Below are 15,922 nucleotides of genomic sequence, written 5' to 3'. Positions count from 1 at the left end.
GGTGAATTATGGGTCCCACTTTGCCAGTATAGACAAGGCCCAGGAGAGAACGGAGCTACTAACAATTCACGGGAGGGAGGAGGAATCGCATGCCCTTCCCAGTTAGTGAGCTCCTCGGCCCAGCGAGGGAAGGGAGGGAGACCAGTGCTGCTGGTGCCAGTCACCGACCCAGAAAGCTGGGGGGTGTTCTTAGGGCGTGGGTGGGAAACTGCCTGTTCTAGGCTCAGTCTTACAGCGCTGGGAAAGGCCCCGCCTGGGGTCCATTGGTTCTTAGGGCTGACGCTGGGTGGTACCCAGTGGCTGTGGGTTGGACCCTCAGCACCGACAGGACTTGGGGCCTCTTTGGTCTCAAACAACGGAGAGCCTTGCCTCAGGGAACTAGGCTAAGCAAGATCAGACCTGGGAGCTTTTTGCTGGGAGACCCAAGAGACTCCATGGTGTTTGAAAGCACAAAGGATTCAGAGACGGCAGGTCTCTCTAACAGACTGGCATGCTGACAGTCATGAAGATGCCAATGGCATGCTCCAGGCTGATGCGAGTGGACATTCCCCATGTGTGCCTGACCCCAGCTCCTGCTCTGGAGCAGTGAGGCCAACTCTGGCTCTCCGCGATAACTGCTGAATGGCCTTGCTGCCCAGGTGCCAGCTCTTTGTCCTGGGTGGAGCCTGTCTGGGTGGTTACCCTGTGTTCTGTGTTTCAGGGGGGGAAGATCCCCATCCGCTGGACGGCCCCCGAGGCCATCGCGTATCGCACGTTCTCCTCAGCCAGCGACGTGTGGAGCTACGGTGTCGTCATGTGGGAGGTGTTGGCCTACGGGGAGCGGCCCTACTGGAACATGACCAACAGGGATGTAAGTGAGCTTCATCCTGCCTGCAGCTGGGCTGGTATCAGGCCGGTTCCCTCCCTCCCTCTGCTGGGGCGGCACCTCCTGTTAACTGAGTGGTCGTAAGGGCTCACGGCGAGATGGAGGCCACTGGGGAGGGGTTCCAAAGCCAGAGTGTAGTTCTCTGGGCAAAAGGCAGTGCTGCCTCTCCTTGCAATCCCATGGGAATGGAGCTCAAGACTTTCCGCTGTCTGGGAGGAGCAACCTGGGGCCTCAACACCGAGCTCAGCTGAGCCGTGAGGGGGGATTGTCAAATACCCTGTGTGAAAATATCAATCTGTTTGCAGTCCTTCCTTCCGCATAGTGTGTGTCCCTGCCCTGCTGTGTGTTACTGGGTGTTCCCGCCTCGCTGGGTGTTACTGGGGGGTCCCCGCCCCACTGGGTGTTACTGGGGGTCCCCGTTACTGGGGGTCCCCACCCCGCTGCGTGTCGTTTATGAGCTTTAGGTGGGGTTATGTTAGAGGGTTGCTGAGATGAATGAGACAAAGGAAGGGAGGGGGCTGACGAGTGTGGGGGGTTGGCGCAAAGAGCCAGGCAGCCTGAGGGCTGGTGTGTTCAGTGAGCGACATCCGGAGAACAGATGCCTGTTACCACCAGTGGCCATTGGTCGCTGCTTGAGCTGCTCCTGCAGCTGCTTTGCCAGCTTCAGTCTGTGGCTGGCTTCACAGAGCTCTGGGGCAAAGAGCCAGGGCGTCTCACCCCGAGCAAACCTTCCTTTCAGGTCATTAACTCAGTGGAGGAGGGCTACCGCCTGCCTGCCCCCATGGGCTGCCCTACAGCCCTGCACCAGCTCATGCTGGACTGCTGGCAGAAGGATCACAGCGAGCGGCCACGCTTCTCCCAGATCGTCAGCATCCTGGACAAGCTCATCCGCAATCCTGAGAATCTCAAGTGCACAGCCACTGTGAACCGGTAAGGCTGGGCACAGCCACGGGGAACTGGTAAGGCCGGGCACAGCCACGGGGAACCAGTAGGGCCGGGCACAGCCACAGGGAACTGGTAAGGCCAGCCACAGCCAGAATGAGCCAGTTAGAGCTCTGCAGGTGGTATCAGCACCTTCTGCACATAGCCATGGTGAGCCAGAGAGACTCTTCACCCAACAGCACCAGCCAGTGCATCACAGCCACGGTGAATTGGTGAGAGACTCTCTTGCCAGATATGGCAACAATGGCTTCTCATTGGCTAACATTGGCCACTTTATGGCCTGTTCTCTGTCTAGAGCCTCATGCCAAGCCAGAGTGGACAGCGAGCTGGTTCACTGCCATGGTGAGACAGTCCGAGACAGAGCCAAGCCCAGGCTCTGAGCTGGCACCGGCCACATCAGGCACTGACATGCCACAGTGATGGGCAACACAACGGATGGATCAGAGGCACAGAGAACTACTTAAAGCCGGCGTCCAAGCTAGAGCTTAAGGCTAACACAGTCCAGGCCATAACCATAATGAGGCACACTAGCCTCCCAGCCTGAGTGTGCTTACGGCTTCAGCGCGGTCATGGCCACGGGCCTGGCTAACACCAGCCAGGAGAAGAAAATAGGCTCAGCCGTGAGTGGAGCAGCTGCATTTCACACGGTTGGATTCACATCCACAGCCCATCTCCACACAAAGCTCTGTTGTGCACACAAAATACACCCAGGCACCGAAGTGCATACACAATACTGAGCCCTGGCACTGTGGATACCCCTCCCGCAACCCTCTCTTTGGCTCTGCCTGACCAGAGAGGGCCCCAGCCGTGGAGAACAGTAATTGTGCAATGGTAGAATGGTGTTGGGGCATCAGGCTGCCATCCCCTGCTGCACAGCCTGGGCTATGGCTGCTTTTCCGGTACCTTGACTCCACTCGCTGATCCGCCCCTTAGCACTAAGTTTATGCCTTTTCTCTTGTCTTCGAGGTTCACCCAAACTCCCTTTGACAGAGGCTTCTTTGATTTCACAAGCTGTTTTACCGTGGAGGACTGGCTGGAGTCCATCAAACTGGGGCGGTATCGGGAGAACTTCGCTGTGGCTGGGTATTCCTCGCTGGGGATGGTGATGCGGATGAACATCGAGTGAGTACGAAGGGGGAGAAGTGACTGATGTAGGCCATGATGTGCTGGAACCACTCGTCACCCCCATCGCTATCTGCTGCCCTCCTACCTTGGGCTCTGTAGATCTTACAGGCTAAGCGGTGTTAGGCCTAGTTAGCACCTGGAGGGGAGAAAATGCAGATACCGAAGGAAGTGGCGTTGGTGCCTCTCTCCTGGGTGCTCTTCTTTATGAGTCAGTCCTGAGCCAATGCACCAAGGTGATGCTAAGCTCTGTGTCTGTGTGAATACACGTGCACGGGGGATCTGTGTGTGTGCCTGTGTGGGTGCACGGGGCTCAGTGTGTGTGCACGCGTGGGTGCATGGGGCTCAGTGTGTGTGCGCGCGTGGGTGCATGGGGCTCAGTGTGTGTGCGCGCGTGGGTGCACGGGGCTCCGTATGTGACAAGATGGTGTGTCCAGCAGGGTTGGACGGGAGGCTGCAAAGTGGAAGCTCAGCGAGTCTGAGACCATTGCACATGATTGCAGAATGAGGGGACGCACATGGGAGAAGCTGCTGAGTGGACAGGGCTGTCTGTCCATCTGTCTGTCCGTCTGACTGGGTGATCTGTGAGCAGCTCCAATTTCAGAGCATCGCTTTTGCTTGCTCCTAGCGTGTCAGAAGCCATTTCCCCTCTGCCTCCCTCTCCCCCTGGGGATGGCGCGGGGGCAGTGGCCCTGGGGTGGGCCATGGAGACTGATAGCCAGTCACTGCTGAGAACAGCGCATCAGCCCCTCAGGACCAGACAATGGCAGTTCCACTGCTGGCAGACGAGTGCAGCTGAGCCAGTAGAGAGGGAGTCCCGTGGCCTGGCCTGCAGCACGGGGAGCCAGGGTCTGATGTTGCCTTTGTTTTCACAGTGACATCCGGAGCCTGGGGATCACCCTCATGGGGCACCAGAAGAAGATCCTGAGCAGCATCCAGATCATGAGGTCTCAGCTGCTGAACACCAGTGTCCCCAGGCGGCACCTTTAATCACCAGCTCCCCAGACCCAGCAGCTGGCGTTCCAAAAGCACTGATCCTGGCAGAGTGGCAGGCAAAGCCAGCGGGAGAAGCGCCGAGCCAGAACCTCAAGCCTCTGTGGCTTTCCATTGCCTTGCTGGGATTTGCGCTCCCAAGGGAAAGTGAGGAAGAGCTTTCCAGGTACATTGCTGAATCTGCTGGCTTCTTCCTCCGGCTGAGGGTAGGATCAGCCTCCAGAGCAGGGCAGGCCACTTCATTTTCCATCCTGTGTCCCTGCTGGGCCGGGGCTCCTAGCATGGCCTAGCTAGGCGCTGTGCAATAGAAGGGGGCAGCACTACCGACTTGCCCCAGCAAGGGGCGCGCCACTCAGGCTGGGTCCTGCAAAGGGTGTTGCACTGACTGACAGCGATGGCAGGAGCAGCCGGGCAAGTCTCTTCCATGTGCTCCTGCTGACTGTGTCTGAGCTGCTGTTGTACTGCCTGGAGGCTTAGCTGGATCTCTGAGCCTTGCAAGGTCCCCACGCCATTGCATGGCAGAGACAGCAAAGTGCCTGCTCTACCCAGGACCTCCAGACCGGCCCCTCCACGAAGCTACCAGGGTCATTGCCACTGCTCTCAAGAGAGTCACTGGAAAACCGAACAGTCTTGAACCTCCTGCAGTAGTTTCTGTTGGTGCTGTGAGCGGACGAGACTTCCTTGGAGAGGGGCCCAGAAGCACTGGCGCATGCTCAGGGAGATGTGAGAAGTCCTGTCAAAGGAGAACCTGGAACCAGCTAGGAAGTCACCACTTCCTGAATGCACCAGCACTGAACCTAGCACAGGCAGGCCAGGGTCAAGGGGGGAGCATGTGTCTTTGGGCTACACGCTCAGATTTCCTCCCCAAACCCCAACAGAGCAGAGCCAGCAGGCTTGTGCCGCACGAGGGGCTGCACCCCCTCTCACGGTCCTGTCATGTCTTCTGAGGGGGGTTTACTGAACTCTCACGTTGCCTAAAAACAACCAGGGGCTGCCGGCAGCCAGTCTGCCTTGCTGTGCTAACAGTGCCTGGCCAAGCCTCCCCTGGAGACAGTCACCAGCGGCACCGCTCCCAGCAGCACACCAAGCTGCGATGCCCCTGCCCAAGGCTCTGCTCAGCTGTCAGATCCTGCCTGCCCCGCAGGTGAGGGCTTCTCCAGGCCATCCGGACAGGAGCTGCGCCAGCTCCCTGCCTGCACCCCCTGCTGGCGAGCGTGCCCCTGGAAAGCAGCAGGCCAGTGCACTGAGGTGCTTGGACACGTCGAGCTGCCCCGAGGAGAGACGTGCTTGAAGCGGAGGGACTGGCGCAGACTGGAGAGGAAAACCGGCCTCTTGCTCCCCTTTGTAAATATGATTTTCTACCGGGTTCAAAGCTGTTTTACTACATCGGACTTTAGACATGCAAAAATGGTCTCAAAGCACAGAAAGCCCAGCCCAGGGGCTGGCAGCGCTGCCAAGCCTCTTCAAGGGGGCATGTAACTGGAGCTCACTGGGGGACCCCAATCCTTGGGGCAGGGGAGGCGAGCTCCTTCCAGTGCTGCTGTTACTTGTGTGTCTGGAACCCACGCTGCCGATTTGCAGGCGAGGCCAGAGTCTGCTCTCAGCGACAGCAGAGGAAATCCAGAGTCACTCCGTTGGTTCCAGTGGAGATACCCTGGATTTACATCAGCACACGTGACAGCGGGATTTGGCCCGATGTCGCCTTCCAGCAGCGCCAGATAAACTGGAGGATGGTGGGATGTGGGGGAAGGGGTTAAAGCCATTTTCCAGTCTGCAATAATCCTGGCTAAACTGAACCCTCCTGGGCTTAGTTTAGTTTTCTATCCAAGGCATCTACATGTCAATTCTACTCTGGGACTATGTCGTGGGCACTCTACTGCTTCCTATGGAAGCTCTTCCGAATGAGGGCCAGATGCAGTATGTGGTTCTAGTTACATTCCACCCTCTGTGCACGCAGACCCCTCACGCGCCAATCCTGGGGGCTATGTACTTGGAGTTTACGCCTACGGCACGCAGGACGCCCAGGGCAGAGGGTGCTGCCTGGGCCCTACCCGCCCTGCGGCACACAGAACGCCTGGGGGAGGGCGCTGGCTGGGCCTTACCTGCCCTGCGGCACACGGGACACCCCAGGGGGAGGGTCCTGGCTGGGCTTCACCTGCCCTGCGGCACACAGAACGCCCGGGGGGAAGGCGCTGGCTGGACCTTACCTGCCCTGTGGCACACGGGACACTCCCGGGGGAGGGTCCTGGCTGGGCTTCACCCGCCCTGCGGCACACAGAACGCCTGGGGGGAAGGTGCTGGCTGGACCTTACCTGCCCTGTGGCACGCCGAACGCCTGGGGGAGGGTGCTGGCTGGGCCTTACCCGCCCTGCGGCACGCGGAATGCCTGGGGGAGGGTGCTGGCTGGGCCTTACCTGCCCTGCGGCACACGGGATGCCCCAAGGGGAGGGTCCTGGCTGGGCCTTACCCGCCCTGCGGCACGCCGAACACCTGGGGGAGGGTGCTGGCTGGGCCTTACCCGCCCTGTGGCACACGGAACGCCCAGGGGGGAGGGTGCTAGCTGGGCTCTACCCACCCCGCGGCACACAGAACACCTGGGGGAGGGTGCTAGCTGGGCTCTACCCATCCTGCAGCACATAGGACACCTGGGGGAGGGTGCTGGCTGGGCCTTATCCGCCCTGCAGCACACAGGACACCTGGGGGAGGGTGCTGGCTGGGCCTTACCCGCCCTGCGGCACACGGAAGGCCCCGGGGGAGGGTGCTGGCTGGGCCTTATCCACCCTGCAGCACACAGGACACCTGGGGGGAGGGTGCTGGCTGGGCCTTACCCGCCCTGCAGCACACAGGACACCTGGGGGGAGGGTGCTGGCTGGGCCTTACCTGCCCTGCAGCACACAGGACACCTGGGGGGAGGGTGCTGGCTGGGCCTTACCCGCCCTGCAGCACACAGGACACCTGGGGGGAGGGTGCTGGCTGGGCCTTACCTGCCCTGCAGCACACAGGACACCTGGGGGGAGGGTGCTGGCTGGGCCTTACCCAGCCTGTGGCACATGGGAAGTATAAGGGTGGTGGTTTCTGGATAGATCCTGGTTCCTGGAGGGCAGAGGATTGATGGATGGTCCCTAGGGACACGGGAGTTGCTGGATGGGTCCTGGTACCCAGGGACAGTGGGTGGGATTGCTGGACGGCCCCAACCCCCTGGGGACGGGAATTGCTGGACAGAGGGTGGGGGTTGCTGGCCAGGTGCTGGTCCCCGGCAGAGGAGTGTTGCTGGATGGGCCCTGATCCCCAGGGACCGAGGGTTGCTAGATGGCCCTTGCCTCCCTCTTCCTTGCCCTTCTTTTATGGTCAGAGTCTGCACCTCTTCCCGGACAATAAAACTCTTCCTATTGCCCAGTTCTCTGTCTCTTATTGACAAATGTGTCATGCTGGGCTGCTCTCCCAGGCTACAAGGGCTGGTGGAGCTGCTAAGGGATTCACAGGCTGCTGCTGCCATTCCTTCCAGCAGGCATGGGGCTGCCCGAGCAGACTAGCCCAGAGAAGTCAGCACCTGTGCCCTTCTCTGGTCCCACACAGTGCTGCACGCACAGGACTGCACGCACAAGGCAGGCCTTTCGGTTATTTTAAGTGTGAGATTCTGTGAGCAGCTTACCTGCTGGAGGAGCATGTTGAAATGGGGCGGGGGCCAAGCCGGTAAGAGTTATATAGTATGCATGGGTGTGTTTGTGTGTGCACAGCATGTGTATGCATGTGTGTGGGTGAGTGCATAGCGTGGATAAGCATGTGTATGCATAGCATGCATGTGTGTTCAACCCTTTGCTGACCCAAGCAAGCCATTTATCCTGCATACTGATGCCAGTTTGGAGGGTCTGGGGGCAGTACTGTACCAGGAGGTGGAAGGCAAGCGTAAACCTGTAGCTTTTGCCAGCCGAGGACTGTCTGATAGTGAAACCCGCTATCCCACCCACAAGCTGGAGTTCTTGGCCTTGAAATGGGCCATCACTGAGAAATTTCGAGACTACTTGTATGGGGCTCAGTTCCAGGTGTGGACAGACAACAACCCACTGACTTATGTGTTAACAAGTGCTAAACTGGATGCTACAGGGCAAAGATGGGTGGCCGCTTTGGCTAGCTATGACTTCAGCATTCAGTACCGATCAGGGAGAAGCAATGTAGATGCAGATGCATTGTCCAGGCGTCCACAGGCACCAGAAGTTGCTGTGATACCCACGGATGGAGTGAGAGCTATTTGCAGTGTGAGTCGCCGAGGGCCGGAGGCCCATGAGAGCCTTCATGGATGTGTTGCTGAAACTTTGGGCCTACCCCCTGAATGCGTGCCTTCTGCTTCAGTAAACTATATTGCTTTGGACCAATCTCCCTTGCCCATGCTCAATGCGGCTGACTGGCAGGAAGCCCAGCTGCAAGATATTGACATTCGTGATACACTACTTGCCAAAAGGGAGGGGCAAGGCCCAGCTGCGGTTGTCCCACCTACCCCAGAGGGTAAACTACTATTGAGAGAATGGACCAAACTAAAACTGATTCAGGGAGTGCTACACCGCACAACCACAGACCCTCTACAAAAGCAACGGAATCAGCTAGTGCTGCCGAAAGAGTACAGAGCCCTGGCCATGAGGGCCCTGCATGATGACTTTGGACATTTAGGGATGGAGAGGACCCTGGAACTTATCCGCAGTAGATTCTATTGGCCACGGATGGCTGAAGATGTTCGCAGGAAATGTGAGACCTGCGCGCGATGTATTCAAAGGAAAACTCTGCCCACGAGGGCTGCATATCTGAAGAACATCACCAGCAACAAACCTCTGGAGCTGGTTTGCATTGATTTCTTGTCTTTAGAAGTGGACAAGAGGAATATTGGGAACATTCTAGTAGTGACCGACCATTATACGCGATATGCGCAGGCATATCCCACACCTGATCAGAGGGCCACCACTGTCGCTCAAGTACTGTGGGAAAAATATTTCTCAGTTTATGGATTCCCAACCCGGATACACTCGGATCAGGGATGGGACTTTGAGAGTCACCTTCTGAAGGAGGTGCTGAGGATAGCAGGAATTAAAAAGTCAAGGACACTGCCTTATCACCCGCAAGGTGACTCTCAGCCAGAGAGGTTCAACCGAACTCTATTAGATATGTTAGAGACTTTGTGGCCAGAGCAGAAGGCAACCTGGAGCCAACATGTTGCATTTCTGGTGCACGCCTACAACACCACAAAGTACGATGCTACGGGAGTCACCCCATATCTCTTGATGTTTGGGCGAGAACCAAGATTACCCATAGATCTGTGCTTTGGTGTATCAGAGGATGGCGATAGCTATGAAACCCACCAGCAATATGTATCCCAACTATGAGAAAAGCTGCGGGATGCTTATCACTTAGCTACATCTGCAGCTCGGAAGAATGCAGACCGTAACAAACATCAATATGATGCTAGGGTGCGTCTGCAAGAGCTCCAGCCAGGGGACAGAGTCCTGCTGCAAAATTTGGGTATTGCTGGCAAACACAAGACAGCTGACAGATGGAAGTCAACACCTTACTTGGTGATAGAAAAGCTAGGAGACCTGCCTGTCTACAAGATCAAACCTGAAGAGGGTCCAGGGCAGACCAAAACCGTGCATAGAAACCTTTTGCTCCCTGTGGGGGAATTGGTAGGCAGCCCTTATGAGATGGGCCACAACAGGGCAACTGAGCAGAATGAAGGTGCTTTACCAAAGCCACCCTCCAACGTGGACAGCTGGCCTCCTGCAGCTAACCTACCCCTACTCAGCACATCTGAGAGTGAGTCTGAGGAGGAAGACACAACCATGGTGTATCCTGGGATGAAGACAAGATTTCAGTCTCAATCAGCTGAATCAAAAGAGAGCACCTCCTCTTCTGCCCTAAACCCTATGGCAGAAGTATTTAGGCCCATTCCTGACACTCTTGAGCCACTGGTGGAACCCCCGTGTGATGACATACACAGGTTATTGGACAGTGGCGACATACAGATGGAGGATGTCCTGAGCACCTTTGACCCTCCACTGTTAGAACTAGAAATGCAGGGGCCTATGCCAGTATCTGAGGGGAACTCACAGGAAACCTCCCCATCCATCACTCAAGATGTCCCCCCTACCACAGCAACAGAGATTCTCAATAGGCAAGACAGGGTAATAAGACCAGTGAAACGGTTAACTTACGATGCACCTGGGGTGACTAGTGAGGAGCCAATACATTTAGCACACAGGTTTGTGGAAGCTAAAGTGGGCTATCTGAGGCCCTTTGGAAGGGACCAGTGAGTTGGTATAGTAGGGAATGTGTTTTGTTGGGACGACAAATTCTCGGCTGGAGGGAGGATGTAAGCAGAGTCAGGATGAGCTCTACCCTGACATCTGGTGGTGAATTATGGGAAGTGTGGAAAGAATTTCAGGGAGATTATTTGCATGGGCACGCCCAGCATAGCACAAGGCAGCCTGGGATGGTTATTTTGACAGCTCTGGGATCCCCAATTTCTTTGTTATTGGGGCAGGGTAAATAAAGTATTGCCACCTGATTATGTGAATGAGGAACTACGAGACTGCTTTATGACAGAGATGTCTCAATATAAATTAAGTGAGACTTGCTAGACAAGGGACATGGGTTCCAAAACCCAGTGAATTGAGAGAGTTTGGGGACTGGTGTGTGTACTTGATAGTATAGGCCCCTTCTGAGGGCCCAGAACACCAATTGTACATCTTTCTCTCTCCACTGTTAAAGAGTAAAGGAGCTAATTTTGATTCCATTAGGAGTCCATCTAGAGACTGCTGAGCTGAATTCATGTTGGGCCAATGGTGCACCAGCACCAGGGCTCCCCTACTAAGAGCTGAAATCACTAAAAGAGCTAAAGCTTACTGAGCTGAGATCACTGAGTGCTGTGTTAACTAGTGGGGGAGCCTGAAGACCTATTGCTAAGCGGCTGGCAGAGCGGAGCAGTTTGCAGCATGTTGGAGCAGCCCATGGAACAGTGAGCAGAGTGAAGCGGTTTGCAGGGAGCTTGCACGGGATGGCTGAGGAGCGGCACAGCTGGTGTAGTGGAGCTGGTCGTGGTGAAGGCTGCAGCAGAACTCCACGGAGAGCAGAGCAGTTGGCCCTGGCCCACCGTAAGGTGCCCCTTAACACCCTGTGTGGACTTCCCCCCTCCCCATTTCCACCCCAGGCTGGGGGGGTAAAACTCTGCAGATAAACTTTTGAACTCTGGGGTGGCACTGACCAGAGACTTTCGGGTTGTTGGACTTTGGGGTGATTGGACTTAAGACCCTAAGGGGGAAAGGACATTGCCAAACGTACTTGGAGGTGGGTTTTTGCTTATGGTTTGTGTAGGTCACTGGGTGGGGGCTCGAGCCGGTTTTGCATTGTGTTATTGAAACGGAACCTCTGGATACTGAACCCGGCCCTTGTTGCTGCCAACTCAGAGGGGCAGAAGGGTTACATGTGCAAATGGTGTATGTGTGTAGATGGCTGTGGGGCTGGGCATGCAGCAGGGTGAGTGTGTAACCCAACATGCATACAAGTGAACAGGCATGTTGAAGGGAGATTGTGTGAGGGAAGGAGTGTGCCTACAAGTTGGGATGCATTTGGGACGGTTAGCCAGTATGCGCGTGTGCATGTGGGTGCAAGCAGTAAGCAGGGCAAGTGTGCAGAACAGGCTTGTGTGTAGGTGAATGTGCAGGGGAGTATGCATGTGTCAGTGACGAAGTGCACACACTCGTAGGTGGATGTGAGCGTGATTATCCATGTGAGCAAGTGAGCATGCAAGCAGGGGAGTGTGCATGCGAGGGAGCAGGTATTCAGGGGTGTGTGCAGTCCTCTGCCCTGGAGGGATGGTCTGACTCCAGCCCTGCGTGTGTGAAGCAGTGAGGCCAGCAGCACCCGTCAGTGCTGGGCCCCTCTAACTCAGCCAAAGGAAAGGTGCCTCATTAGAATTCCTTTATCTCGCTCACATCCTGCGCTGCCAGGGAAGGGTCAGCAGCATTTATGAAATTTTCAATTCCCAGAGGTTTTGAATTTACATGTTTTTTCTGTGTCTGAGCTGCAAGAAGATTATGAATAAATGATTAAAATGGGAGGTCTCCAGTCAGTTAAGAGCAATGCGCTAAGCATTCATTTGGGGAGAGGAGAGCCAAACGCCGCTGTATGAATACTGAAAATGAGCAGCACTTCAAACGGGGAATAAACAAAAGGCTCCGCTCTTTGATGTGACACTTTGCCTGGGAGCTGGGAAGAGGGAGACATGATGCTGGGAGGAGTAAACTTGCGGGGCTGGCAGCTGGGCTGTGAGAAGCTTGTCCACCAGCGGCGTGAATGCCGGGGTCTCAGCGAGCAGCTGCTTTGTCCTTACAGAGGAATCAGTGCAGTGAAGCAGTGTGGAACCTCGCCCTTGACTCCGTCTGCTCTCTAGCACAAAGTGCTAGCAGACACTACCAGCTTCCCATGGCCACATGTCCCTCTGCCCTGGCCACTGCTGGAGAGCACTGTCTCAGAGCCATGATCATTCTGCCGGGCTCCTCACTACCCTCCTGGCATTTCCCCCCCACACATACACACCCCTCTCTAAGTTTAGCTTCTTAGGAGCTGCCTTCCTGGCTCATGACTGTGGAGGCCTGTCAGCCCAAGGAAGGGGTGTGCAGCTCAAAACACTGAACAACGAAACAGCAGGAAATTAACACACAGCTACAGTGAAGGGCGTGACAGGCCGAGGGCCGTGCCCGAGAGAGCCGGCCGGGTGCGACGGGCCAAGGACCGTGCCCCGGAGAGCCGAGCGGGTGCGCCTGGCTGAGGGCCCTGCCCTGGAAAGCCAGGCGGGTACAACAGGCAGAGGGCCCTGCCCTGGAGAGCCGGGCGGCCGTGATGGGTCGAGGGCCCTGCCCCAGAGAGCCAGGCAGGTACAACAGGCCGAGGGCCCGGCCCGAGAGAGCTGGGTGGGTACGAGGGGCCGAGGGCCCTGCCCCAGAGAGCCAGGAGGGTGCGATGGGCCCAGGACCCTGCCCCGGAGAGCCGGGAGGGTGCGACAGGCCGAGGGCCCTGCCCCAGAGAGCCAGGAGGGTGCGATGGGCCCAGGGCCCTGCCCCAGAGAGCCGGGCGGGTGCGACGGGCCCAGGGCCCTGCCCCAGAGAGCCGGGCGGGTGCGACGGACCCAGGGCCCTGCCCCAGAGAGCCAGGAGGGTGCGACGGGCCGAGGGCCCTGCCCCAGAGAGCCGGGCGGGTGCGACGGGCCCAGGGCCCTGCCCCAGAGAGCCGGGCGGGTGCGACGGACCCAGGGCCCTGCCCCAGAGAGCCAGGAGGGTGCGACGGACCCAGGGCCCTGCCCCAGAGAGCCGGGAGGGTGCGACGGACCCAGGGCCCTGCCCCAGAGAGCCGGGAGGGTGCGACGGGCCCAGGGCCCTGCCCCAGAGAGCCGGGCGGGTGCGACGGGCCCAGGGCCCTGCCCCAGAGAGCCGGGCGGGTGCAACGGGCCGAGGGCCCTGACCCAGAGAACCGATTTCCCCCTTGCTCCCTCCCAGTCAGGAGACGCCGCAGTGGAACAGGCCAGTCCAGCGCATGAGGCAGCAGCCAGGTGAGGGCTCATGTTGGCCTTGTTTAATATCAACTCTTGGACCTTTATTTTGGAGGCAGCTTTGGTACTTCCCTTCCCAAAGCTCCCCTGTGCCGGGTCTGAGCTGGGACATGTGGCAAGGGCAGGAAAGCCAGGATTAGGGTCTTGCTGCAACTGCAACCATCCCCATCCTGTGTTAATACATATAACAGGCCAAGAACAACATCCATTCTATGATGTGTGCCCTGCGTCCTGGCCACGGTGCCCTGCCTCAGAGCCCTGCGTCCCAGCCATGGTGCCCTGCCATGGTGCCCTGCATCAAGGCCACGGTGCCGTGCCTTAGTGCCCTGCGTCCCAGCCCAGTGCCCTGTCTCAGTGCCCTGTGTCCCTGCCATGGTGCCTTGCATCCTGGCCTCGATGCCCTGCCTCGGTGCCCTGCATCCCGGCCTCGATGCCCTGCCTCGGTGCCCTGCGTCCCAGCCACGGTGCCCTGCGTCGGTGCCCTGCATCAAGGCCACGGTGCCCTGCCTCAGTGCCCTGCGTCCCAGCCACAGTGCCCTATCTCGGTACCCTGTGTCCCTGCCATGGTGCCCTGCGTCTCGGCCTTGGTGCCCTGCCTCGGTGTCCTGCGTCTCGGCCTTGGTGCCCTGCCTCGGTGTCCTGCATCCCAACCACAGTGCCCTGGGGCATTACAACAATTAATGGCACATAGACTGGAAATACTAAAGACAGTAAAAACGCCCAGTGCCATCTAAGCTAAACCCAGGCAAACCAATATTCCCTGCCCCCATTAACCTGACACGTGAACAATCCTCACTCTGGGGATTAGGTGTGTAGGTTCCCTGGCACTGCCCTAGACAGAATTCCTTGAAGGAGGGAGCCGCAGAAGGGCACATACAGGCAGCAGCAGGTCTTGTATGCGAGAACAAACCTTGTGCATCATCGAATGCACTTGGGGAAAGAAAGGTTCATGTGCTGCCGAAAAGCAAAGGTGGGGTGGGGGGGACTAAAGTTGCACTAGGGACTATCACTGCAACGGGACAAGCTACGCTGCAAAGGTGCAGGGACAAATGTGCCATTCAGCTGCGGCAGGAGAAGAACTGGCACTGCCGCGGGGGAGGGGCGAGGGGGTTAGACCTTCTGATGCTGGGACAGCAACAGTGAAGCCAAATAAATGGGGGCCTGATCCAACCTCCTGACCCAGATCTTGATCTCAGCAGCAGCAGTAAATCCCCACCAACACATCCACACCTTGCACGTAAGCTCTGTGACAGTGTCAGTTTCTTTCCTTACAAGATCTCAAAGGCCTGCAGGAGGGGACTTCAGGCTCAGCAAATAGGCAACTCAGGAGCGTGGACTTTAGAGAAAGAAAAGGCTTACCCAAGACCATCCACCTTGCTGCCCTGGGGCCAGGGTAGGCAGGGGCGGCTCTAGACATTTCACCGCCCCAAGCATGGCGTTATGCCGCAGGGGGGCGCTCTGCCGCTTGCCGGTCCCGCAGCTCTGGTGGACTTCCCGCAGGCGTGCCTGCGGAGGGTCCGCTCGTCCCACAGCTTCGGTGGAGCCACGAGACCGGTGGACCCTCCGCAGGCAGCCTGCAGGAGGTCCACTGGAGCCACGGGACCAGCGGACACTCCGCAGGCATGCCGACAAAGGCACCCTGCCTGCCGCCCTCCTGGCGACTGGCAGAGCACCCCCCGCAGCATGCCGCCCCAAGCACATGCTTGGCGTGCTGGGGCCTGGAGCCGCCCTGAGGGTAAGGCTGCTCCCTGCAGCATATGCTCCAGGGGCCTGGCTCAGCCAGTTTTAAATGACTCCTGCTTCCGCTGCTGTTCCATTTAACGAGGTCTCTATGTTAGCATTTCTCCAGAAAGGGAGGCACACTCCAGGCAGCGAACTCTCAGCTTACAGACTGACTGAGGAGCGTTCCCTCGCTTTGGGGAGCCTATGGCCCAAACCATGAGAGTAGTTTTAATTTTGTTCATAAATTATCAAAAGGACATAAAGCTGAAAAAGCTCATTTTCCCCACACAAATAACCATACTGGGGCAGAATAACAGGCTACGGAGCAACCAGTGTGAATCACCACCTCCAGTGTCAAGTCTGAGACATTAGAGCTACTGGGGGAAAGTTTAGCTACTGTTTCATTTCAAACAGTTACTATTCACCAAATGTTCATGAAAATAACAAGACAGAGCATTGTGGCAAACTGAGCATGCAGTACAGGTGAAAGGGATGGAAATCCTTGAGGAGTTTTAATCACAAAAATTCACAGCTTTGTGCAGCACTGATTAATATCAGATATTTAGAAATATTTTGTTTCTATTTCCCATCATTTTTTAATATCCACCACACTTTTATTCTACCTAAAGCAACTTCAACAGCTGCAGCAAAAAGACTTTTAAATGTAAGATCTTTATCCTCTTTGACCA

At 57.1% G+C, this 15,922-nt stretch overlaps 1 protein-coding gene across 3 annotated transcripts in view; it reads left to right on the top strand.

Annotated features, from left to right (window-relative positions):
* The window catches only part of EPHA8 (EPH receptor A8), a 99,396-nt gene extending 93,954 nt beyond the window's left edge, over positions 1–5,442 (top strand). For all 3 annotated transcript variants that reach the window (XM_032787637.2, XM_032787635.2, XM_032787636.2), the window contains exons 13-16: positions 701–850; positions 1,605–1,795; positions 2,774–2,929; positions 3,805–5,442. In XM_032787637.2, the coding sequence (XP_032643528.1) occupies positions 701–850; positions 1,605–1,795; positions 2,774–2,929; positions 3,805–3,919 (612 nt within the window). In that variant the 3' untranslated portion in view covers positions 3,920–5,442. The remainder of the gene's footprint in view (positions 1–700; positions 851–1,604; positions 1,796–2,773; positions 2,930–3,804) is intronic.
* The last annotated feature ends 10,480 nt before the right edge of the window (positions 5,443–15,922 follow it).

This window comes from Chelonoidis abingdonii, chromosome 23, assembly GCF_003597395.2.
Source record: "Chelonoidis abingdonii isolate Lonesome George chromosome 23, CheloAbing_2.0, whole genome shotgun sequence".
NCBI lineage: Eukaryota > Metazoa > Chordata > Testudines > Testudinidae > Chelonoidis > Chelonoidis abingdonii.
The sequence above is the reverse complement of the archived record's forward strand: the minus strand, read 5'-3'. Positions and strand labels throughout refer to the sequence as shown.